At 47.5% G+C, this 27,019-nt stretch overlaps 1 protein-coding gene across 4 annotated transcripts in view; it reads right to left on the bottom strand.

Moving 5' to 3' along the window:
• Positions 1–24,893, bottom strand: part of LOC136588323 (zinc finger protein 271-like) — a 43,750-nt gene extending 18,857 nt beyond the window's left edge. Inside the window, exons 1-5 of one of the 4 annotated variants that reach the window (XM_066587440.1) lie at positions 24,845–24,893; positions 4,719–4,819; positions 4,477–4,609; positions 4,198–4,377; positions 3,800–3,923 (exon numbers count right to left, since the gene is read on the bottom strand). In XM_066587440.1, the coding sequence (XP_066443537.1) occupies positions 3,800–3,923; positions 4,198–4,377; positions 4,477–4,578 (406 nt within the window). In that variant the 5' untranslated portion in view covers positions 4,579–4,609; positions 4,719–4,819; positions 24,845–24,893. Of the gene's footprint in view, positions 1–3,799; positions 3,924–4,197; positions 4,378–4,476; positions 4,610–4,718; positions 4,820–4,913; positions 5,045–24,478; positions 24,526–24,844 lie in introns of those variants that run through there. The other 3 variants (XM_066587441.1, XM_066587442.1, XM_066587444.1) reach the window with 3 other exon arrangements.
• Positions 24,894–27,019: the final 2,126 nt, after the last annotated feature.

Genomic DNA, 27,019 nt, shown 5'->3' with positions numbered 1-27,019 from the left:
ATTATTACTAATGTCAGGCCGAATATTATTATTATTGTCAAGCCGATTATTATTAATGTCAGGCTGATTATTACTATTATTGTTATAATTATTAATAATGTCAGGCCGATTATTATTGTTATTATTACTATTGTCAAGCCGATTATTATTATTACTGTCAGGCCGATTATCATTATTATTACTGTCAGGCTGATTATTATTATTAATGTCAGGCCGATTATTATTATTAATGTCAGGCCGATTATTATTATTGTTATTATTAATGTCAGGACGACTATCATTATTATTATTAATGTCAGGCCGATTATTATTATTGTTATTATTAATGTCAGGACGACTATCATTATTACTATTAATGTCAGGCCGATTATTATTGTTGTTATTATTGTCAGGCCGATTATTATTATTATTGTTATTATTATTATTGTTATTATTAATGTCAGGCCGATTATTATTATTATTGTCAGGCCGATTATTATTATTGTTATTATTAATGTCAGGCCGATTATTATTATTATTGTCAGGCCGATTATTATTATTGTTATTATTAATGTCAGGACGATTATTATTATTATTGTCAGGCCGATTATTATTATTATTGTTATTATTACTATTGTCAAGCCGATTATTATTATTGTTATTATTATTATTATTATTATTAATGTCAGGCCGATTATTGTTATTATTATTATTGTCAGGCCGATTATTATTATTATTATTGTCAGGCCGATTATTATTATTATTATTGTCAGGCCGATTATTATTATTGTTATTATTATTGATGTCAGGCCGATTATTATTATTATTATTGATGTCAGGCCGATTATTATTATTGTTATTATTAATGTCAGGCCGATTATTATTATTATTGTCAGGCCGATTATTATTATTATTATTGTCAAGCCGATTATTATTATTGTTATTATTATTGTCAGGCCGATTATTATTATTATTAATAATGTCAGGACGATTATCATTATTAATGTCAGGCCGATTATCATTATTATTATTGTCAGGCCTATTATTATTATTATTGTTATTATTATTATTATTATTATTAATGTCCGGCCGATTATTATTATTATTGTTATTATTATTATTATTAATGTCCGGCCGATTATTATTGTTATTATTAATGTCAGGCCGATTATTATTATTATTGTTATTATTATTGTCAGGCCGATTATTATTATTATTAATAATGTCAGGACGATTATCATTATTATTATTGTCAGGCCGATTATTATTATTATTGTTATTATTATTATTATTAATGTCAGGCCGATTATTATTATTATTATTACTGTCAGGCCGATTATTAGTTATTATGATTATTAATGTCAGGCCGATTATTATTATTATTAATGTCAGGCCGATTATTATTATTGTTATTATGATTATTAATGTCAGGCCGATTATTATTGTTATTATTACTATTGTCAGGCCAATTATTATTATTATCATTAATGTCGGGCCGATTATTATTATTGTTATTATTATTATTAATGTCCGGCCGATTATTATTATTGTTATTATTATTATTAGTATTAATGTCAGGCCGATTATTAGTTATTATGATTATTAATGTCAGGCCGATTATTATTATTGTTATTATTATTATTGTTATTATTAGCATTAATGTCAGGCCGATTATTATTATTATTATTAATGTCAGGCCGATTATTATTATTATTGTTATTATTAATGTCAGGCCGGTTATTATTATTAATGTCAGGCCGATTATTATTATTATTATTATTATTAATGTCAGGCCGATTATTATTATCATTGTTATTATTAATGTCAGGCCGATTATTATTGTTATTATGATTATTAATGTCAGGCCGATTATTATTATTGTTATTATTATTATTGTTATTATTAGCATTAATGTCAGGCCGATTATTATTATTATTGTTATTATTAATGTCAGGCCGATTATTATTATTATTATTAATGTCAGGCCGATTATTATTATTATTGTTATTATTAATGTCAGGCCGGTTATTATTATTAATGTCAGGCCGATTATTATTATTATTATTATTATTATTAATGTCAGGCCGATTATTATTATTATTATTATTATTATTATTGTTATTATTAGCATTAATGTCAGGCCGATTATTATTATTATTGTTATTATTAATGTCAGGCCGATTATTATTATTATTATTAATGTCAGGCCGATTATTATTATTATTGTTATTATTAATGTCAGGCCGGTTATTATTATTAATGTCAGGCCGATTATTATTATTATTATTATTATTATTAATGTCAGGCCGATTATTATTATCATTGTTATTATTAATGTCAGGCCGATTATTATTATTATTGTTATTATTAATGTCAGGCCGATTATTATTATTATTATTATTATTATTATTAATGTCAGGCCGATTATTATTATTATTATTAATGTCAGGCCGATTATTATTATTATTGTTATTATTATTATTATTAATGTCAGGCCGATTATTATTATTACTATTGTCAGGCCGATTATTATTATCATTGTTATTATTGTTATTATTATCATTAATGTCCGGCTGATTATTATTATTGTTTTTATTAATGTTATTATTATTGTTATTATCAATGTCAGGCCGATTATTATTATTGTTATTATTGTTATTATTATCATTAATGTCAGGCCGATTACAATTATTGTTATTATTATTGTTATTATTAATGTCAGGCCGATTATTATTGTTATTATTAATTTATTACTATTATTATTGTTATTATTAATGTCAGGCCGATTATTATTATTGTTATTATTATTATTGTTATTATTAATGTCAGGCAGATTATTCAGATTTTTTTTAGCATTTCCACAATTCAGAAGCTCTACGGTAACTTTTTCCGTACAGCCATGAGGCCTTGTTCTTTGCGGGATGATCTGTACTTTTCATTGCTACTTTTTTTGGATACATATAACATATTTTATAACTTTTATACATTTTGGGAGGGACAGGGTAAAAAAAACAGCAATTCTGCCACTTTGTATTACGTTCATGCGGTATGAATAACAATTATGATGATACCAAAAAAATATGTATTTTGAGGTTTTTCTACTTTTGCAAAATAAGCATCGTTTTTTGGAAAGTAAGGCATTATTGGCGTCGCTGCATTCAAGGACCCTGAGACGCGAGGGAGTGGGGTTATGTGTAATCCTGGCTGTCCGTTCCAGCACGAGTGCCATGACGCAGTATCAGGCCTCATGTCTGCGGCCGTACCGGTAAGATGATGAGGGTCCCACCGCAGGGTTTTACTGGTATCTGTAGGCAGCGATTCAGCAGGGAGCGCGTATGGCTGTGAGTGTACCGCACATGCTCATGCTTATGCACAGTGCGATTCTGGGGATTTTTTTTAAACTCCCGCTCTATTTCATGGAAATGCCACCCATACACAATGCATGCAGACAGCATTGCATGGGGCTCCCGCTGCGTGCTATGCAGAGTGTGCTGCGATCTATTCCTCGTGTGCATCTACACGCAGTGTCTACACGCACATGTGCATGAATTAATGAAGGCCCATTGACTTTCATTGAGGCTATTCACCGAGTATCCCATGGCCGAGCAACGCAGGTGTAATACGCAGTGAACACACGCCCGTGGACAGGAGCCCTGAAGCTGAATTGTGGAAACAGTACAGTGCGCCGAATGTTTCCGTAGCCTCCCTTCAATAAGAGCTACGGAAGCCGCGCTCAGCTGGTAGGGACAGACCGCCAAGCTTACCCATTTCGGCTATGAAAAGGCAAGATGGGAACACCCCTTTAATGAAATACTCTTACCTGGCATTGTCTGAAGCTCGTGACTCTTCATCATGACGTCCTTGTAGAGATCCTTGTGTCCTTCTAGGTACTCCCACTCCTCCATGGAGAGGTGGACACTGACGTCCTGACACCTTATGGGGACCTGACAGACAATGACCCGTCATCACCCCGACACTTTTAAAGGGGTTGTCTGAGGTTTTTCTTTCAATAAAATCCCTGCTCCCCATGGCCAAAAATAATGAAAGAAGTGACGCTGTCCTCGCCTCCGGCCAGAATAGAGCTCTGGCATTGGTTGTGCGGGAAGTATACCGTCTGTTAATAATGTTGGTCATGGGGAGCAGGAATTATAAAAAAAAAAAAACAGACTTGGACAACCCCTTTAATATGTAAAGTCCCAGCATTCCCGGCGGTCTCACCTCTCCCGTCAGCAGCTCTATGATCTTGTTGGTGAGCTCTAGGATCTTCTGCTGGTTGATTCTCCCATATAGTGGTGATGGAGGCTCCTTGATGGGGCTCTTAGTCCATTCTCCTAATCCCCGGGGACAGCTGCTGGTGGTCGCGCACTCCCTGGAGGTCTTCTTCACTACTGTGCAGTCCTGTGTGCGGAGGGAGACGGATAAATATCAGTCCATACATCCACAGTATCGCCAACCTCTCCGGTCCCTATAGCACAGATGCATCCCAGAATCCCTTACATCTCTGGTAAGTAGACAGATTATTTCCAGGGTGAGGTCTAATATCTTCTCAGTCGTCTGGCTCCTGTCCTGCTCCATCCGTGGTTGGTCAGCCAGGACCATTATCCCGTGGAGGATCCTACACAGTAGGAACCTGATTGGGAAAAAGAGGACTGATGCTAAAACCACATAATAGCCAACTAGGGAGATTTATCAAAGCCCGTGCAACGAGAACCGATGCCCAAAGCAACCAATCAACTTACTGCCAAGTTACTGTAAAGGAGGGGTGGAATGTAACTGGTTGCTAACGGCTGTTCCCCCGCTGCAGGGTCTCCCTCATCGTCCCGTCTGACATATAATGCCACTAATTGGGAATTAGAAAAAAAATGTTGAAGTTACATTAAGAGCCTCTATTAGATGCAATGGAAGATGCGGGACGAGATGAGCAGAGACTTAACGACAAGTAGGAGAGGACAGCAGAGGTCCTACAGATGACTCCTCAAGGAGAAGCTCCTCCCGACACCAAGACATTCATCCGGACCCAAGACCAAGAAATCATCGTCGAGATGAGAACTCCTTGTGTGTGGGGTTGGTACATTAGACTGTCAGCTCCTGGGGTCGGGAGGACAGGGATGATTTGAGGACAAGGATGACGGTGGAATCCTTTATATTAACAAAACATTTTTATTGGTGTTTTCTAAAGTAACAAAGAGATTTCAGAGACATAACAGACGTGTAGAGAGCGTCCATGACCTCGTAACAACTTCTTATTTACTAATGGACCTCTTGTGGAAACCTTACTTCCTTCAACCACAGATGATAACTAAAGGTTAGCCATGACGCAACGATAACACACCCGGAATAAGATCTTCTGGCGTCTTCTGTAGGCCGACGGCGAGATAACGGTCCTACATTACGGGTATCTTAGATTGTACGTATCGCGGTTGCCATGATCAGTTACTGGGAGCGGGATGACCTGGTGGCCAGGGGTAACATATAATGGAGACGGATCTCGTTGGCCATTGTTGCTTGCCAACATCTTCTCGTACAGATAGAGAAACAAAAGCCATTATCTCCCCTAGAGAGGCCACTTTGGGCGGCGCTGGGACTCTAATACCGGACTTGTGGCTGCGCTATTTGTGCAGGTTGAACTAAATTAAACTGAACTATTTCCATTTTTTTTAAAACAACCCATTGAAATCAATGGGAAAAACAACAGAAACGTTTAATTCAGTTTTTATTTCTCCTTTTCTGCTCCTCAAACGGAACAGAGAAACAGAACTGGTTACGTGAGGCGAACGCCAGAGCGGCGGCCGCCATCTCCACGCTCTAGTCCGTGTTACACTGCATTGTGCTCCACTTTATGGATCTACCCTGTAGATTGTTCTCCTCCCTAGAGGAGCCTATACTAATACGGCTTATGAGGCCACTCACACACGGGGGGTTAAAATATCGCCTTTCAAGCACCGCGTTTTAATGCATTTTCATACAGCATTTACAAACGCGTTCAACTGTTAGAACAGACAACATTTGGAAATGGCGGCATTAGAAACGCCACGATCGAACGCTCGTCTGAGAAGCCCCATTGAAATCAATGAAGGTGTTTTACAGTGCTTACCGCAGCGTGTGTGAGAGCGGCCGTAGACTATGCCAGATTTATCACAGCGGCCGTAGACTATGCCAGATTTACCACGGCGGCCGTAGACTATGCCAGATTTACCACGGCGGCCGTAGACTATGCCAGATTTACCACGGCGGCCGTAGACTATGCCAGATTTACCACGGCGCCCGCAGACTATGCCAGATTTACCACAGCGCCCGCAGACTATGCCAGATTTACCACAGCGGCCATAGACTATGCCAGAATTACCACGGGCATCGTAGACTATGCCAAATTTACCACAGCGGCCGTAGACTATGCCAGATTTACCATAGCGGCCATAGACTATGCCAGAATTACCACGGGCATCGTAGACTATGCCAGATTTACCACGGCCGCCGTAGACTATGCCAGATTTACCACAGCGGCCATAGACTATGCAAGATTTACCACAGCGGCCATAAACTATGCCAGAATTACCACGGCCACCGTAGACTATGCCAGATTTACCACGGCCGCCGTAGACTATGCCAGATTTACCACAGCGGCCGTAGACTATGCCAGATTTATCACAGTGGCCGTAGACTATGCCAAATTTACCACAGCGCCTGTAGACTATGTCTGATTTACCACGGCCGCCGTAGACTATGCCAGATTTATCACAGCGGTCGTAGACTATGCCAGATTTACCACGGCCACCGTAGACTATGCCAGATTTACCACGGCCACCGTAGACTATGCCAGATTTACCACGGCCGCCGTAGACTATGCCAGATTTACCACGGCTGCCGTAGACTATGCCAGATTTACCACAGCGGCCGTAGACTATGCCAGATTTACCACGGCGGCCGTAGACTATGCCAGATTTACCACAGCGGCCGTAGACTATGCCAGATTTACCACAGCGGCCGTAGACTATGCCAGATTTATCACAGTGGCCGTAGACTATGCCAAATTTACCACAGCGCCTGTAGACTATGTCTGATTTACCACAGCCGCCGCAGACTATGCCTGATTTACCACGGCCGCCGTAGACTATGCCAGATTTATCACAGCGGTCGTAGACTATGCCAGATTTACCACGGCGGCCGTAGACTATGCCAGATTTACCACGGCGGCCGTAGACTATGCCAGATTTATCACAGTGGCCGTAGACTATGCCAGATTTACCACGGCTGCCGTAGACTATGCCAGATTTACCACGGCGGCCGTAGACTATGCCAGATTTACCACGGCGGCCGTAGACTATGCCAGATTTACCACGGCGGCCGTAGACTATGCCAGATTTACCACGGCGGCCGTAGACTATGCCAGATTTATCACAGTGGCCGTAGACTATGCCAGATTTACCACGGCCGCCGTAGACTATGCCAGATTTACCACGGCGGCTCTGCAGAATGATACGTCTCTCACATTCTATGTTCAGATCGCCTTTTAGTTGGCTTAGTTTAAACCAAAAGTTGCGCCAAGATTGTGGTGTGATTTGACACAATTTAAGTCACGCCCCATTTTACCAAAGGAACACCCATGTGTTGGCCACAGTAAAACGTGTGTAAAGCACATAATTAGGAATATAATTGGCTGGTGTAATTGGGCCCTGAGAACACATCCACAGAGGACAGGCGCATTTTACAAAACCCCATTTCAAAGAAGGTGGAGGGAGCAAAGATTATGTCCAAAACCACATATCCATCTCCTGTATTTATAACCCTTAAAGATAACGCTCATTTTTATTCAAATTTACCCCCAGACTGGAGGTTGCAGACGCTTTCTAGCCTTAAAGGCTCCATCCCTGGAGTCCATGGCTGCTTCCTTATATACTTGACAGCTTTTCAGTATATACACATAGAGGTGAGGTAGATTCTCCTCATTATATACATATAGAGGTGAGGTAGATTCTCCTCAGTATATACACATAGGGGTGAGGTAGATTCTCCTCAGTATATACACATAGAGGTCAGGTAGATTCTCCTCAGTATATACATAGAGGTGAGGTAGATTCTCCTCAGTATATACACATAGAGGTGAGGTAGATTCTCCTCAGTATATACACAAAGAGGGGAGGTAGATTCTCCTCAGTATATACACATAGAGGTGAGGTAGATTCTCCTCAGTATATACACACAGAGGGGAGGTAGATTCTCCTCAGTATATACACATAGAGGGGAGGTAGATTCTCCTCAGTATATACACATAGAGGTCAGGTAGATTCTCCTCAGTATATACACATAGGGGTGAGGTAGATTCTCCTCAGTATATACACAGAGGGGAGGTAGATTCTCCTCAGTATATACACATAGAGGGGAGGTAGATTCTCCTCAGTATATACACATAGAGGGGAGGTAGATTCTCCTCAGTATATACACATAGAGGGGAGGTAGATTCTCCTCTGTATATACACACAGAGGGGAGGTAGATTCTCCTCTGTATATACACACAGAGGGGAGGTAGATTCTCCTCAGTATATACACACAGAGGGGAGGTAGATTCTTCTCTGTATATACACACAGAGGGGAGGTAGATTCTCCTCAGTATATACACAGAGGGGAGGTAGATTCTCCTCTGTATATACACACAGAGGGGAGGTAGATTCTCCTCAGTATATACACAGAGGGGAGGTAGATTCTCCTCTGTATATACACACATAGAGGTGAGGTAGATTCTCCTCAGTATATACACATAGAGGGGAGGTAGATTCTCCTCACTATATACACACAGAGGTGAGGTAGATTCTCCTCAGTATATACACATAGAGGGGAGGTAGATTCTCCTCACTATATACACACAGAGGTGAGGTAGATTCTCCTCACTATATACACACAGAGGTGAGGTAGATTCTCCTCACTATATACACACACAGAGGTGAGGTAGGTTCTCCTCAGTATATACACATAGAGGTGAGGTAGATTCTCCTCATTACATACACATAGAGGGGAGGTAGATTCTCCTCAGTATATACACACAGAGGGGAGGTAGATTCTCCTCAGTATATACACATAATGGGGAGGTAGGTTCTCCTCAGAATATACAGATAGAGGTGAGGTAGATACTCCTCAGTATATACACATAGAGGTGAGGTAGATTCTCCTCAGTATATACACATAGAGGTGAGGTAGATTCTCCTCAGTATATACACAGAGGGGAGGTAGATTCTCCTCAGTATATACACACAGAGGTGAGGTAGATTCTCCTCAGTATATACACATAGAGGTGAGGTAGATTCTCCTCAGTATATACACATAGAGGTGAAGTAGATTCTCCTCAGTATATACACATAGAGGGGAGGTAGATTCTCCTCAGTATATACACATAGAGGTGAGGTAGATTCTCCTCAGTATATACACATAATGGGGAGGTAGTTTCTCCTCAGTATATATACATAGAGGTGAGGTAGATTCTCCCCAGTATACAAATCATTTCCCTAGGCTTTATCACATATATTGCGGATTTTAGCGCTTAAAATTGAATATTGAAGTTGTGACCCCTTTACTTTTCCTATGTAGGATGTAAAGAATGCTCCTGCCAAATTTCACGTTGGTATGACACCGGGAAGTTAGAGAATTTTTTTTATTTCTCCCCCTACAGAGCTGTCTACGGGCTTCTATTTATGGGACGAGCTTTCATTTTCATTTGTACCATTTTAGGGTACAGATGACTTTTTGAACATTTTTATTGTGTTTTTCAGAGAGAAGATCTGCAAAAATTGCAACTCTGACGCTGCTTGTTTATTTTCCACATACGCTGTATAATTGGTTAGCACACCCACAGTGATACATTTATATTGCTTTTTTAGATTTTAGTACTTTTGAACAATAAATGCATTTATCATAGAAAAAAGTTTTTGCGCTGCCACATTTAGTGAGCCATATTGTTATAATGCTCCCGCTCCAGAGCTGCTGGAGGGCTCGTTTCCTGCAGGGCGACTTTACGTTTTCATCAGCACTAATTTAGGGATGCATAAGTCACTTTGCTTTTTATTTCCTTACTTCTGGGACCGATGATCAAAAACAGCAATATTGGCATTTTTTAAGCAGCATTGACCATACTGGATGAATACCAATTGTATAGTGCTGGTCCTTACACACAAGTCAATACCAAATTTTGGGGGGTGATTTGCATTTTTTTGTGTGAAGGGGTGTAGCAATGTAAATAACAAAAAAATGAAAATAATGGATTGTAGGCGCAACCTTTAGAATAGACGCTTCATTGGGATGAGGGAACTACCGGTACTGGCCCTTTAAATCCCAAGACCTGTTTCTCTGCCAGGTGCTGTGATTTAAAGGGCCAGTACGAGTTTGCTCTCTATGCAGCTATTTCTGAGGAAGGGCTGTTTCCCTGAAATGTGTTGGATGTTAATTAATAAAGAAGAATTGGCTTCATTCCCTGCTCTCAATCAGCGTACGGTCCACTAGTTTCTGTTTTTCGTTATTTGAACTGCCCATGCCACCCTTTTCTTTGATATTCCCCGCTTCCTGCCATGCAACTGTTACACCTCATAGTTAATTTTGCCAGCACACCTTGTTCTGTCCAGACGAGCCAGGGTTAACAGCTCCTGTGCCTTTCAGTCAGGTTAATTACCCTGCGATGTGTCTGAGAGGGGTGCTATAATAATATAATAATAATCTTTATTTGTATGGCGCCAACTTATTCCGCTTTCAGGCATGGATAAATGCAAAACAATACAACAATTACAATATAAGGTACATTGGGTTAGACACAAATGGGTTGGGGGGGTACAGGAGGTGCAGGGGGTGGGGAACACAGGCAATAGGGAATGTCATGTACAGATCATTTATCAGAAGGCAAACAGGGTGGAGCACCATAGGGAGGGGCGAGGGACTAGGTCAGGAGATTTGGTATGCTTCCCTGAAGAGGTGCGTTTTTAAGGCACGTCTGAAATTTCGTGCATCGGGAATTGTCCGGATGCCTTGGGGTAGAGCATTCCAGAGGATGGGTGCTGCTCTGGTGAAGTCCTGTAGGCGAGCATGAGAGGTTCGTATTACAGGGGTGTTTAGTCTGAGGGTGTTAGCCGATCGGAGTGAGCGGGCTGGGTGGTGTATGAACAGGAGGGAGGCAATGTATGGTGGTGTACTGACAGGAGGGAGGCGATGTATGGTGGTGTACTGACAGGAGGGAGGCGATGTATGGTGGTGTATGAACAGGAGGGAGGCAATGTATGGTGGTGTACTGACAGGAGGGAGGCGATGTACGGTGGTATACTGACAGTAGGGAGGCGATGTATGGTGGTGTACTGACAGTAGGGAGGCGATGTATGGTGGTGTACTGACAGTAGGGAGGCGATGTATGGTGGTGTACTGACAGTAGGGAGGCGATGTACGGTGGTGTACTGACAGTAGGGAGGCGATGTATGGTGGTGTACTGACAGTAGGGAGGCGATGTATGGTGGTGTACTGACAGTAGGGAGGCGATGTATGGTGGTATACTGACAGTAGGGAGGCGATGTATGGTGGTGAATGGACAAGAGGGAGGCGATGTATGGTGGTGAATGGACAAGAGGGAGGCGATGTATGGTGGTGTACTGACAGTAGGGAGGCGATGTATGGTGGTGTACTGACAGGAGGGAGGCGATGTATGGTGGTGTACTGACAGGAGGGAGGCGATGTATGGTGGTGTACTGACAGGAGGGAGGCGATGTATGGTGGTGTACTGACAGTAGGGAGGCGATGTATGGTGGTGTACTGACAGTAGGGAGGCGATGTATGGTGGTGTACTGACAGTAGGGAGGCGATGTATGGTGGTGTACTGACAGTAGGGAGGCGATGTATGGTGGTGTACTGACAGTAGGGAGGCGATGTACGGTGGTGTACTGACAGTAGGGAGGCGATGTATGGTGGTGTACTGACAGTAGGGAGGCGATGTATGGTGGTGTACTGACAGTAGGGAGGCGATGTATGGTGATGTACTGACAGTAGGGAGGCGATGTATGGTGATGTACTGACAGGAGGGAGGCGATGTATGGTGGTGTACGGACAGGAGGGAGGCGATGTATGGTGGTATACTGACAGGAGGGAGGCGATGTATGGTGGTGTACTGACAGGAGGGAGGCGATGTATGGTGGTGTACTGACAGGAGGGAGGCGATGTATGGTGGTGTACTGACAGGAGGGAGGCGATGTATGGTGGTGTACTGACAGTAGGGAGGCGATGTATGGTGGTGTACTGACAGGAGGGAGGCGATGTATGGTGGTGTACTGACAGGAGGGAGGCGATGTATGGTGGCGCAGCGCCATGCAGAGCTTTGTGAGCGAGGTAGAGGAGTTTAAATGTAGTTCTGCAGTGGATGGGCAGCCAATGCAGCGACTGGCATAATGCAGAGGCGTCTGAATAACGACTGGATAGAAAAATGAGTCTAGCTGCTGCATTTAGTATGGATTGGAGTGGAGCGAGTCTAGTGCGGGGGAGGCCAATGAGTAGCGAGTTGCAGTAGTCAAGCCGGGAGTGGATGAGGGCGACCACGGGCGTCTTTAGCGTGTCCGTGGTTAGGAGCGGACGTATTTTAGCAATATTTCTAAGGGGCATGTGGCATGTTTGGGCCAGAGATTGGATATGGGGGGTAAAGGAGAGGTCAGAGTCCAGTGTGACCCCAAGACATCGGGCATGCCGTCTGGGGGTTATGATGGTGCCAGACACTGGAATGGAGATGTTGAGGGGAGGTCGGTTAGAAGGTGGAAAGACAAGGAGGTCAGTTTTAGAGAGGTTTAGTTTGAGAAAAAGGGAGGACATAGTGTTAGAGACAGCGGACAGACAGTCGGTGATATTTTGGAGGAATGGTCCAGAGATCTCACGAGAGGAGGTGTATAGTTGGGTGTCGTCAGCATAGAGATGGTATTGACAGGTGATTGACAGGTCTATCTACCTATTGGCTCCTCCCTATAAGATCCAGCTCTGGCTGCCTGGGAGTTTCAGTTTTCAGTGTTTGTTGAGTAGTGCTTCTACTCTGACCTGTTGATTTTCTGGCCCTGGTACCTTGTGCCTTTCCCTCAGTCTTCTAGCCAGCTTGCCTTGTTTGTTTCCTGCTTCTGTCAGCTTGTCCGCTGGACCTCGCTGTTATCAGCTAGGCTTTTCCATCTGCCTCTGTTCTGTTTGTATTGTTTTGTGTTGGTTCTTGTCATCTGCCTTTTCTGCCACCATCAGGGCTATCTCCAGGAAGGGACAGTGGCGTGGGTGAAGATCAGGGAGCCCCGCGCCGTGCGTACCTAGGCACCCCACTAGTACCGTAACAGCAACAGTCCCAATGCCTACAAATTGTTAAGATATAGCCCGATGTGATGTTAGTGAAATGGCGTATATCTGCTGGTTGTCTCTGTGCATTTTCTATTCTAAAAGTTTATTGGTTTTCGGTAAAAGGAATGCAACCTATACAACGTCTTAATGTTGTTATCCTAAGAGATCCACGTATATGACAAGTGCCTCCGTGTAACTGACATATCCCGACAGGCACGTAGCCACACTTGCTGACAACTTTATCTTCCAGAAGGCAGAAGAAAAAAACAGGGGGATCTGCTATCTTGGCCCTAATTCTTACCAACAGGGAGGGAATGGTTGGGGAAGTAAGGGTGGGCGGGACCTTAGGAGGCAATGATCATGATATCCTTGGATGGTGGATAACAAGGGGAGGAAGACCTGAGAAGACTCAGACCTTAAGGCTGGATTTCAGAAAGGCTGATTTTAATGGACTAAGAAAGAGGAAGAATCCAATGGCCGGATGTTCTTAAGGACAGAAATGTCCAAGAAGGTTGGGAAATATTGCGTAATGAGATTCTCCAAGCACAATCGTTACCAATCCCTAAAAGAAGGAAGAATGGGAAGCATTTAAAGAGACCAGGATGGATGAACGCAGAACTTGCACACGTTAAAAAAACCAGAATTTACAAGGTTACAACTTCTTCAGAAGGGACCGTGGGAACCAGGAAGGGGGAGGGGTGTGTCTGTACATTACATCGTACTTCATACTGAGACTACAAGCAGATATAGGTGAAGGAGATGAACACACCCATGGAATACACCCAAGGGTTCTAAGGGAACTAAGTGATGTGATAGCTAGGGTTGTACCACTGGATTGACACATTGCCAACATAGTTCCAATATACAAAAAGGGGTCCAAAAGAGAGCCTGGTAACTACAGGCCGGTAAGTCTCACTTCAATAACTGGAAAAATATTTGAGGGGTTTCTGAGAGACGCCATCGAAGAATACCTCAAGGAGAACAACGGAATAACTCCTCACCAGCATGGATTCATGAAGGGTCGATCATGTCAGACCAATCTGATCAGTTTCTACGATGAAGTAAGCTCTAGGCTGGACCTGGGAGAGTCTATTGATCTCGTATATCTGGACTTCTCTAAAGCCTTTGACACCGTGCCGCATAATAGGCTGATATATAAAGTGAGAAGCTCGGACTGGGTGAAAACGTGTGTAAGTGGGTAAAGAATTGGCTCAATGATAGCAGAGGGTGGTAATAAATGGTTCGTACTCTGATTGGGCCACAGTCGTTAGCGGGGGCCACAGGGTTCAGTATTGGGCCCCATTCTGTTCAATATATTTACCAATGACCTGATAGAGGGGCCGCACAGCAAAATATCAATATCTGCAGATGATACAAAATTATACAATATAATTAATACAACGGAGAACAATGTGCGGCTACAAACTGACCGAGATAAGCCGGGGCCTGGGGGGGGGAATGGCAAATGAAGTGCAATGTTGATAAATGTAAGATTCTGCACATGGGCAGGAGAAACGGATGTCACCAATATACACTAAATTGGGCACTGCTAGGGAAAAGACCTGGGGTACTAGTGGGCTGTAGACTAAACTGGAGCAACCAATGCCAATCAGCTGCTGCAAAAGCTAATAAAGTCTTGCGATGCACTAAAAGAGGTATAGGGGCGAGGGACGAGAACATTATCCTCCCACTATATAAGGCACAGTATTATTGTATCTTGACGCCACCGGAAGCTAGGGGTTTGACTGGAGGAACACCCCTCTCACACCCCCAGCTCCTGATAGGGTGAAGGTACAAAGGTCGTAGCTGCACACTGCTTAATGGCTGGCTGGCATTCTTAGCCGTAGATTATGAGATGTTAATGCTAGCATGTAACCACAGTTACATGCCAGCATTAACAGGTTATAATTAGAGATGAGCGAACGTACTCGTCCGAGCTTGATACTCGTTCGAGTATTAGGGTGTTCGAGATGCTTGTTACTCGAGACGAGTACCACGCGATGTTCGAGTTACTTTCACTTTCTTCTCTGAGAAATTTCCGCCCTTTTCTGGCCAATAGAAAGACATGGAAGGCATTACAACTTGCCCCTGTGACATTCCAGCCCTATACCACCCCCCTGCAGTGAGTGGCTGGCGAGATCAGGTGTCACCCGAGTATTAAAATCTGCCCCGCCCACGGCTCGCCACAGATGCATTCTGACATAGATCAGGGACAGTGCTGCTGATGCTGCTGCTGCTATAGGGAGAGTGTTAGGTGTTATATTCGTCTTCAAGAACCCCAACGGTCCTTCTTAGGGCCACATCTGACCGTGTGCAGTATTGTTGAGGCTGCTTTTAGCAGTGTTGCACAATTTTTTTTTTTTTTTGTATATCGGGCGTGCAGACCATTGCGTCCTCAGTCTGCAGTCATTTTACAGAGTATAGGGGCAATACTGGTGAGGCAGGGACAGTGGGAAAGGTGAAAGAGATATACTGGCTATATAGGCAGTGTGGTTGTTCCCAAAAAGTTCAAAAATATACAATATTTGGCCTGCCTATCACCGCCTTCAGTTTACTGCGTCTCTGCCGGGGGTAGTAGTTGGTGAATTAATACCCAGCCTTGCGCATAATTGTTTCCTGGCTCTGCTGTGCGTTACGTACGCAAAGTCAGCCTCCAACAGGGAAATCGAAATACAGTGTATATCACAGGCAGTGTGGTTGTTCCCAAAAAGTTCAAAAATATACAATATTTGGCCTGCCTATCACTGCCTTCAGTTTACTGCGTCTCTGCCGGGGGTAGTAGTTGGTGAATTAATACCCAGCCTTGCGCATAATTGTTTCCTGGCTCTGCTGTGCGTTACGTACGCAAAGTCAGCCTCCAACAGGGAAATCGAAATACAGTGTATATCACAGGCAGTGTGGTTGTTCCCAAAAAGTTCAAAAGTATACAATATTTGGCCTGCCTGTCACTGTCTTCAGTTTACTGCGTCTCAGCTGGGGGTAGTAGTTGGTGAATTAATACCCAGCCTTGCGCATAATTGTTTCCTGGCTCTGCTGTGCGTTACGTACGCGAAGTCAGCCTCCAACCACAGGCCAATAAGCGGCACATTTAATTACAGCGTTCTGTTTCTTCTAATCTCGTAATACACCATGCTGAGGGGTAGGGGTAGGCCTAGAGGACGTGGAGGCCCAAGTCAGGGTGTGGGCACAGGCCGAGCTCCTGATCCAGGTGTATCGCAGCCGACTGCTGCGGGATTAGGAGAGAGGCAAGTTTCTGCTGTCCCCAGATTCATCTCACAATTAATGGGTCCACGCGGTAGACCTTTATTAGAAACTGAGCACTGTGAGCAGGTCCTGTTGTGGATGGCAGAAAGTGCATCCAGCAATCTATCGACCACCCAGACTTCTACGCCGTCCACTGCTGCAACTCTGAATCCTCTGGCTGCTGCTCCTCCTTCCTCCCAGCCTCCTCACTCCATTAAAATGACACATTCTGAGGAGCAGGCAGACTCCCAGGAACTGTTCTTGGGCCCCTGCCCAGAATGGGCAGGAATGGTTCCTCTCCCACCGGAGGAGTTTGTCGTGACCGATGCCCAACCTTTGGAAAGTTCCCGGGGTCCGGGGGATGAGGCTGGGGACTTCCAGCAACTGTCTCAAGAGCTTTCAGTGGGTGAGGAGGATGATGACGATGAGACACAGTTGGCTATCAGTCAGGTAGTAGTAAGGGCAGTAAGTCCGAGGGAGGAGCGCACAGAGGATTCGGAGGAAGAGCAGCTGGATGATGACGTGACTGACCCCACCTAGTTTGCTAAGCCTACTGAGGACAGGTCTTCAAAGGGGGAGGCAAGTGCAGCAGCAGGGCAGGTTGGAAGAGGCAGTGCGGTGGCCAGGGGTAGAGGCAGGGCCAGACCGAATAATCCACCAACTGTGTCCCAAAGCGCCCCCTCGCGCCATGCCACCCTGCAGAGGCCGAGGTGCTCGAAGGTATGGCAGTTTTTCACTGAGAGTGCAGACGACCGACGAACTGTGGTGTGCAAGGTTTGTCGCGCCAAGATCAGCCGGGGAGCCACCACCACCAGCATGCGCAGGCATATGATGGCCAAGCACCCCACAAGGTGGGACGAAGGCCGTTCACCGCCTCCGGTTTGCACCACTGCCTCTCCCCCTGTGCCCCAACCTGCCACTGAGATCCAACCCCCCTCTCAGGACACAGGCACGACCATCTACCGGCCTGCACCCACACCCTCACCTCCGCTGTCCTCGGCCCCATCCAGCAATGTCTCTCAGTGCAGCGTCCAGCTATCGCTAGCACAAGTGTTGGAGCGCAAGCGCAAGTACGCCGCCACGCACCCGCACGCTCAAGCGTTAAACGTGCACATTGCCAAATTGATCAGCCTGGAGATGCTGCCGTATAGGGTTGTGGAAACGGAGGCTTTCAAAAGCATGATGGCGGCGGCTGCCCCGTGCTACTCGGTTCCCAGTCGCCACTACTTTTCCCAATGTGCCGTCCCAGCCCTGCACGACCACGTCTCCCGCAACATTGTACGTGCCCTCACCAACGTGGTTACTGCCAAGGTCCACATAACAACGGACACGTGGACAAGCACAGGCGGGCAGGGCCACTATATCTCCCTGACGGCACATTGGGTGAATTTAGTGGAGGCTGGGACAGAGTCAGAGCCTGGGACCGCTCACATCCTACCCACCCCCAGAATTGCGGGCCCCAGCTCGGTGCTGGTATCTGCGGCGGTGTATGCCACCTCCACTAAACCACCCTCCTCCTCCTCCTCCTACGCAACCTCTGTCTCGCAATCTAGATGTGTCAGCAGCAGCAGCACGTCGCCAGCAGTCGGTGTCGCGCGGCGTGGCAGCACAGCGGTGGCCAAGCGTCAGCAGGCCGTGCTGAAACTACTCAGCTTAGGAGATAGGAGGCACACGGCCCACGAACTGCTGCAGGGTCTGACAGAGCAGACCGACCGCTGGCTTTCGCCGCTGAGCCTCCAACCGGGCATGGTCATGTGTGACAACGGCCGTAACCTGGTGGCAGCTCTGCAGCTCGGCAGCCTCACGCATGTGCCATGCCTGGCCCACGTCTTTAATTTGGTGGTTCAGCGCTTTCTGAAAAGCTACCCATGCTTGTCAGACCTGCTCGGAAAGGTGCGCCGGCTCAGCGCACATTTCCGCAAGTCCAAGACGGACGCTGCCACCCTGCGGACACTGCAACATAGGTTTAATCTGCCAGTGCACCGACTGCTGTGAGATGTGCCCACATGGTGGAACTCTACGCTCCACATGTTGGCCAGGCTCTATGAGCAGCGTAGAGCTATAGTGGAATACCAACTCCAACATGGGCGGCGTAGTGGGAGTCAGCCTCCTCAATTCTTTACAGAAGAGTGGGCCTGGTTGGCAGACATCTGCCAGGTCCTTGGAAACTTTGAGGAGTCTACCCAGATGGTGAGCGGGGATGCTGCCATCATTAGCGTCACCATTCCTCTGCTATGCCTCTTGAGAAGTTCCCTGCAAAGCATAAAGGCAGACGCTTTGCGCTCGGAAATGGAGGCGGGGGAAGACAGTATGTCGCTGGATAGTCAGAGCACCCTCATGTCTATATCTCAGCGCGTTGAGGAGGAGGAGGGGGAGGAGCATGAGGAGGAGGGGGAAGAGACAGCTTGGCCCACTGCTGAGGGTATCCATGCTGCTTGCCTGTCATCCTTTCAGCGTTTATGGCCTGAGGAGGATCCTGAAAGTGATCTTCCTAGTGAGGACAGCCATGTGTTGCGTACAGGTACCCTGGCACACATGGCTGACTTCATGTTAGGATGCCTTTCTTGTGACCCTCGCGTTACACGCATTCTGGCCACTACGGATTACTGGGTGTACACACTGCTCGACCCACGGTATAAGGAGAGCCTTTCCACTCTCATACCCAAAGAGGAAAGGGGTTCGAGAGTGATGCTATACCACAGGACCCTGGCGGACAAACTGATGGTAAAATTCCCATCCGAGGCGCTAGTGGCAGAAGGCGCAGTTCCGAGGGCCAGGTAGCAGGGGAGGCGCGGAGATCAGGCAGCATGTACAGCACAGGCAGGGGAACACTCTCTAAGGCCTTTGACAGCTTTATGGCTCCCCAGCAAGACTGTGTCACCGCTCCCCAGTCAAGGCTGAGTCGGCGGGAGCACTGTAAAAGGATGGCGAGGGAGTACGTAGCCGATCGTACCACTATCCTCCGTGACGCCTCTGCCCCCTACAACTATTGGGTGTCGATGCTGGACACGTGGCCTGAACTCGCGCTGTATGCCCTGGAGGTGCTTGCTTGTCCTGGGGCTAGCGTCTTGTCAGAAAGTGTGTTTAGTGCGGCTGGGGGAATCATCACGGATAAGCGTACCCACCTGTCAACCGACAGTGCCGACAGGCTTACACTCATCAAGATGAACAAAGCCTGGATTTCCCCAGACTTCTCTTCTCCACCAGCGGACAGCAGCGGTACGTAAGCAATACGTAGGCTGCACCCGCGGATGGAAGCATCGTTCTCTATCACCATCCAAAACGGGGACCTTTCTGCTTCATCAATCTGTGTCTAATATTCCTCCTCCTCCTCCTGCTCCTCCTCCTGAAACCTCACGTAATCAGGCCGAACGGGCAATTTTTCTTAGGCCCACAAGGCTCAGTCATCTAATTTTTGTAAACAATTTTTATACGTTTCAATTCTCATTAAAGCGTTGAAACTTTCACCTGAACCAATTTTTATTTTAACTGGGCCGCCTCCAGGCCTAGTTACCAATTAAGCCACATTAACCAAAGCTATTAATGGGTTTCACCTGCCCTCTTGGTTGGGCATGGGCAGTTTTTCTGAGGTACATTAGTACTGTTGGTACACCAATTTTTTTGGGCCCTCGCCTACAGTGTAATCCTAGTAATTTGTATGTTCTTCGCCTGCACTCATGGTACAGCAAGGTGTGTGGGGTTGGATAACACTTTTGCTACATAAATGTAACTGGGGCCTTGTCTATACTGCAGCTACTGAAATGTGAAAGAGACTGTTATCTCCCTAAACTGCTGCAACGGGAATGTTACTGTGGCCTGTCCTGACTGCTACTACTACTGAAATGGAACTAATACTGTGCTCCCCCTATACTGCTGCTAGTGATATGTTACTGGTGCCTGTCCTGACTGCTACTACTACTGAAATGGAACTAATACTGTGCTCCCCCTATACTGCTGCTAGTGATATGTTAGTGGGGCCTGTCCCTAATGCTACTGCTGAAATGTTACTAATTCTGGGCTCTGCCTATACCGCTGCTAATGCTATGTCACTGGGGTGTGGAAACGGAGGCTTCCCAAAGACATGATGGTGGCGAGGCCATTTCCCACCAACGCGGTTACTGTTAAGGTGCATATAACCACGGATACGTGGAGAGGACACGTAGTGCCTCAAAAACATCCCCCTCCTCCTCCAACAATGAAAACATTCTTGGCAAATACCTTTGCATTGGTCCGTCTGGTGGCAGTCCAAGAATTTCACCTTTACCGACACAACAAGAGAGCCCCCCCACCATCCCCCCACTTAATCCTGGCCACATTCCGAAAACCAACTAAATAAAACCGCGCTACCAGGTCCGCAGTCACCACCACATTACCACCAACAAGGTTACTGTTAAGGTACATATTACCAGTCTGACTGGGGCATGCACTGTGGGCCAAAGCCCACCTGTATTGTATCTGACGTTGGCTCTGCTGAGCAGGGCACTGCAATGGGATACGTTTATGTACCACCGATGGGTTCCAGGGAGCCACCCATGCTTTGGGTCCACACGGACTTCACATTAGGGATTCGTACCTGCCAGTGTCTATGTATTAGAAACCCCGGTCTGACTGGGGCATGCAGTGTGGGCCGAAGCCCACCTGCATTTAATCTGACGTTAGCTCTGCTATCCAGGGCACTGCAATGGGATATATTTATGTACCGCCGGTGGCTTCCTGGCACCCACCCATGCTGTCGGTCCACACGGAGTTGTAACTGCATCTGTCTACTTATAAAGAACCCCAGTGTGACTGGGGCATGCAGTGTGGGCCGAAGCCCACCTGCATTTAATCGGACGTTACCTCAGCTGTGATGGGCAATGCTATGGGATATATTTATGTACCGCCGGTGGGTTCCAGGGAGCCACCCATTGCGGAGTTGTACCTGCCTGTGACGATTTATAAAAACCCCGGTCTGACTGGGGCATGCAGTGTGGGCCAAAGCCCACCTGTATTTAATCTGACGTTAGCTCTACTATCCGGGGCGCTGCATTTGGACAAACTAGAGGATCAATACAGCGCTAATGAGACGTGCACAGCTACGCTAGCATTGGAGTCCGCTGTAGGCCCGCGATTGCTGAGGGTTTGTGCAGAGGCCTATGTCCTGGGCGCAGTGAAAGTCCGCTTCCAGCCTAGGATTGCTGAATCTGTGGGCCGAGGCCTATGCTGTGGGCGCGGTGCAAGTCTGCCATGTTTGGCCGCTCAGATCAATTTTTTGTTCATCTCTTGGGCTTCCTAGGACCCAGCTATGCTGTTGGTGCACACTTAGCTCCCATCGCGGTGTTTGACCTGTCTGGCACAAAGGCACTGACTGTCTTGGGTAGGGTGCAGAGCGCTGACAGCTTTCCCCTTGCAGTGTGGATTGAGCTATCCGACACCTTGACAGAATGAATAGTGTGTGGCACATGGATTCCCCATTGCTATGCCCACGTGTGCAGCTCCTGATGGCGGTGGCACAGGATTGGAGTTCTCATTGCTTCTGTACAGCATTGTGGGCTATCGCCCCGCCCCTTTTAAAGAGGGTCGCTGCCTGGCCCTGCCAACCCTCTGCAGTGTGTGCCTGCGGTTCCTCCTCATGGCAGACGCACTTCTAAATAGACATGAGGGTGGTGTGGCATGAGGGCAGCTGAAGGCTGCGCAGGGACAATTTGGTGTGCGCTGTGGACACTGCGTCGTGCGGAGGGGGGGGGGGGGGGTTGGTCAGCATGTAACCCAGGAGAAGTGGCAGTGGAGTGTCATGCAGGCAGTGATTGTGCTTTGTTGGAGGTAGTGTGGTGCTTAGCTAAGGTATGCATTGCTAATGAGGGCTTTTCAGAAGTAAAAGTTGTTGGGAGGGGGGGGGCCCACTCTTGCCGGTATTGTGGCTTAATAGTGGGACCTGTGAACTTGAGATGCAGCCCAACATGTAGCCCCTCGCCTGCCCTATCCGTTGCTGTGTCGTTCCCATCACTTTCTTGAATTGCCCAGATTTTCACACATGGAAACCTTAGCGAGCATCGGCGAAATACAAAAATGCTTGGGTCGCCCATTGACTTCAATGGGGTTCGTTACTTGAAACGAACCCTCGAGCATTGCGAAAAGTTCGTCTCGAGTAACGAGCACCCGAGCATTTTGGTGCTCGCTCATCTCTATTAATAATGTAAGGCTAAGAAGCAAAGTGAGTGTGAGGCTGCAGGCCAACCATAAAGCAGTGTGCGGCGATAGCTCTATGCTTACCGCCTGTTCCTGGCCGGCCCCCGCCTCACTGCTGCATTAGCCGGCAGCTGTTGCTGCGTCTGTGCTGGCTGACGGCGGGTCCTCTGCTCACCCTGATGTTGTCGCTGGGCCCGCATGTGTCGTCCGGCTCCTTCGGGACAGCCTGCCGTCCAGCGCCTCTCTGTTCCCCCACGGCCGCTCCCCCGCTCAGCACTCACAATTACGTCCGCCACAGTGAGAGCTGGACAGCCGCTGCTTGCGTCAGCTGTCTTGCGCCTCTGATTTTTTCTGGTCGATGCCTCAGTGGTGATGAGCGCTCACCGCTCCTAAGGCACCAGGGCTCTGCAGATAGGCTACAGTTACTGCCTTCCAGGACCTAGACCATTAGCACATTTGCAGCCAATCACATTCAGGGGGCGTTACCCCCCTATCTATCTTGACTCCACCAGGTCTTCCTGGTGGTGTCAAGATACACTAATACCATAAGGCACTTGTCAGGCCTCACATGGAATACTGCGTACAGTTCTGGTCACCGGTGCTCAGGAAAGATGTTACAGTATTGGAGGGGGTTCAAAGAAGGACAACTAAACTAATACATGGAATGAAGGGACTGGAATACCCAGAGAGGCACCAAAACTGGGATTATTCACCCCGGAAAAAAGACGGCTAAGGGGCGACCAAATAACTATGTATAAGTACATGAGGGGACGATACAAGGATCTCTGCCAGGATCTGTTTATACCCAGGACTGCAACGGTAACAAGAGGGCATCCGCTACGTCTAGAGGAAAGCAGGTTTCATCACCAACACAGAAGGGGGTTCTTTACTGTAAGAGCAGTGAGACTGTGGAACTCTCTGCCTGAGGACGTGGTGATGGCAGGATCCATAGAGGAGTTTAAGAGGGACTTGATGTCTTTCTATGATATTACAGGATACAGACATTAGGTGACCAGCGGGTTGGTGATCCGGGTCTTACGTTCAGGTAGGTACTATCAGAGGTTGGGCCTGGTATTACTCTGGCTGCCATTATGGAGTCGAGAGGTATTTTCCCCCAGATGGGCTAATTTACCCCTGCCTCATTGTGGGTATTTTCTGCCTTCCTCTGGATCCACAGGGGGGGGGGGTCATGTAATTTGCTGTGACTGCGGGCGGCTCCCATGCGGTCGTACCTGTCGTGTCGCAGTGTATATCGCACACACGGTCATTCTGGTGTTTTTGTTTAAGTTGCCCCTCTGCCGCTTTGGAACGGCGCAGCGCCGCCGGCCGCTCGTGATGTGATTGACTTTGCGCCTATAGAGAACGGTTCTTTTCACAGGTAATACGCGGCAATATAGCGAGCAGTACGCCCTTCTCTGCGCTCGCCCATTACACGCAGTGCGCCCTTCTCTGCGCTCGCCCATTACACGCAGTGCGCCCTTCTCTGCGCTCGCCCATTACACGCAGTGCGCCCTTCTCTGCGCTCGCCCATTACACGCAGTGCGCCCTTCTCTGCGCTCGCCCATTACACGCAGTGCGCCCTTCTCTGCGCTCGCCCATTACACGCAGTGCGCCCTTCTCTGCGCTCGCCCATTACACGCAGTGCGCCCTTCTCTGCGCTCGCCCATTACACAATGCACGCGCGCAAATGTGAGCAAAACAGCAATTGGCGATGTATCTGATTGGCTGCAGATTCCCGCCCATCACGTGTAATACGCGGTATACTTACGCTTATGTGAGCCCGGAGTATGGCGCAGGGCGGCGCCAGAAAGGCGTCAGCGGGTTTACAGCGTTGTTTTTGTGCTTTAGCCCCGCTTCATGTGGGCGACAAAATCGCACGAGACTCGGGTGCCGCGAGACGCACAAATATGAGCCCCATTCTCTTGAATGGCATCACGTAAACAAGCGATTTTTTTTTCCTGGTCTGCACGTCTGGCCTGCGCCCGCAGCTCGCCACGGGTGATACGGCGGTCGCGGCGTGGGCTTCGCCGGCCGGTCGTGCTATGAGGGATGCGCCTCACCCTTCGGTCTCCGTAGTAACAAGCAGCAGTAAGTAATAATGGCGGCACAGACGCATATATAACGGGCTACCTACCGCCGCCTCCTCCACGGCTGCTCCCTCTCCAGGCTGAAGGACCTGTGTGATGTCACGTCATGTGCTCCGTCACATGACCAGGGGGCGGAGCTCAGTGCTGAGAGCTGTGAGGCTCGGATTCTGTGAATGGCCGCTGGAATGAATTGCGTCGGCTGCATATGCGTGCGGTTTTCCGCACACGGACAGCGTATCGCGCGCGCAGAGTCGGACGTCAGAGCCCCGCCGCGGCCTCTCTCCGTGCGGCCAACTGTTGTATCCGATCTCCCAGGACTTGCGTACGACTCTGCGCCCTGCGGCGGAATGTACGTCATGTGACCGCGTCCTCACCGCCCGGCATGCGCAGTACACTGTTTCTCTTGTGTGTTTATTTTTCCCGCACCGTCGCTTACTGATGACGCCGGTCCCGGAGCCCCTGCGGAACGACATAGCGTGCAGACCGCAGGTACATCCGCGACCACAGAGCGAAATCGGCGCCGTAGAGCAGAACTGGCTGTTTTCTGCAGGTGGATTAAGCAGTGCTGACCGGCGAACGTGCGCGGCAGCGGGTAATCCAATGCAACTGACTGAACAGCGTGTTACTGCGAATCATACGATCGCGGAATCCACAACTCCAATCCGGCTGTGCGTCCGGCCGCTCGCCGCGCTGCAGGCGCTCTGTGTTCTGTTCAGGTAAAAAGCAACACAAATTCACTGATAATTGAGAAAAGTTTGTCTTCAAAATGTAAATTTCTCAGCTTTTAAGCTTGAAGCATCCGGCGACGGCGTCCGCAGAGTCGTGGCGCTAGGCCGCAAGTAAACGTGGCCACAGGGTGACCCACAGGTACCACAACGGGGCGGAGGCGGAAATACAAAACTGCAAGACTACATGCACATCTAATAATCACAAAGCAGCCAGAGCCGCCATTAGGGCCCCGTCCGGTGACCCCACCTCCAGTGCTCAGGGACCCCGCAGCTCAGGGTTTCAGGATATCCTATAGTAAGAACACCCGTGGCAATGGCTGAGGACTGACAGTAAGTACATCAGCTGTGCAACACTGAGGACATCCTGAGCACATGACCTGCTGGGGGTCCCTGAGGACTGACAGTAATTACATCAGCTGTACAATACTGAGGACATCCTGAGAACATGACCTGTTGGGGGTCCCTGAGGACTGACAATACATCAGCTGTACAGTGCTGAGGACATCCTGAGCACATGATCTGTGTTGGGGGTCCCTGAGGACTGACAGTAATTACCTCACCTGTGCAACACTGAGGACATCCTGAGAACATGACCTGTTGGGGGTCCCTGAGGACTGACAGTAATTACATCAGCTGTACAGGGCTGAGGACATCCTGAGCACATGACCTGCTGGGGGTCCCTGAGGACTGACAGTAATTACATCAGCTGTACAGTGCTGAGGACATCCTGAGAACATGACCTGCTGGGGGTCCCTGAGGACTGACAATACATCAGCTGTACAGTGCTGAGGACATCCTGAGCACATGATCTGTGTTGGGGGTCCCTGAGGACTGACAGTAATTACATCACCTGTGCAACACTGAGGACATCCTGAGCACATGACCTGTTGGGGGTCCCTGAGGACTGACAATACATCAGCTGTACAATGCTGAGGACATCCTGAGAATGTGACCTATTGGGGGTCCTGGGGACTAACAGTAATTACATCAGCTGTACAGTGCTGAGGACATCCTGAGAACATGACCTGTTGGGGGTCCCGAGGACTGAGTAATTACATCAGCTGTACAGTGCTGAGGACATCCTGAGCACATGACCTGTTGGGGGTCCCTGAGGACTGACAATACATCAGCTGTACAGTGCTGAGGACATCCTGAGCACATGACCTGTTGGGGGTCCCTGAGGACTGACAATACATCAGCTGTAAGATGCTGAGGACATCCTGAGCACATGACCTGTTGGGGGTCCCTGAGGACTGACAGTAATTACATCAGCTGTACAGTGCTGAGGACATCCTGAGCACATGACCTGTTGGGGGTCCCTGAGGACTGACAGTAATTACATCAGCTGTACAGTGCTGAGGACATCCTGAGAACATGACCTGTTGGGGGTCCCTGAGGACTGACAGTAATTACATCACCTGTGCAACACTGAGGACATCCTGAGCACATGACCTGCTGGGGGTCCTAAGGACTAACAGTGATTACATCAGCTGT

This window comes from Eleutherodactylus coqui, chromosome 13, assembly GCF_035609145.1.
Source record: "Eleutherodactylus coqui strain aEleCoq1 chromosome 13, aEleCoq1.hap1, whole genome shotgun sequence".
Taxonomy (NCBI): domain Eukaryota; kingdom Metazoa; phylum Chordata; class Amphibia; order Anura; family Eleutherodactylidae; genus Eleutherodactylus; species Eleutherodactylus coqui.
The sequence above is the reverse complement of the archived record's forward strand: the minus strand, read 5'-3'. Positions and strand labels throughout refer to the sequence as shown.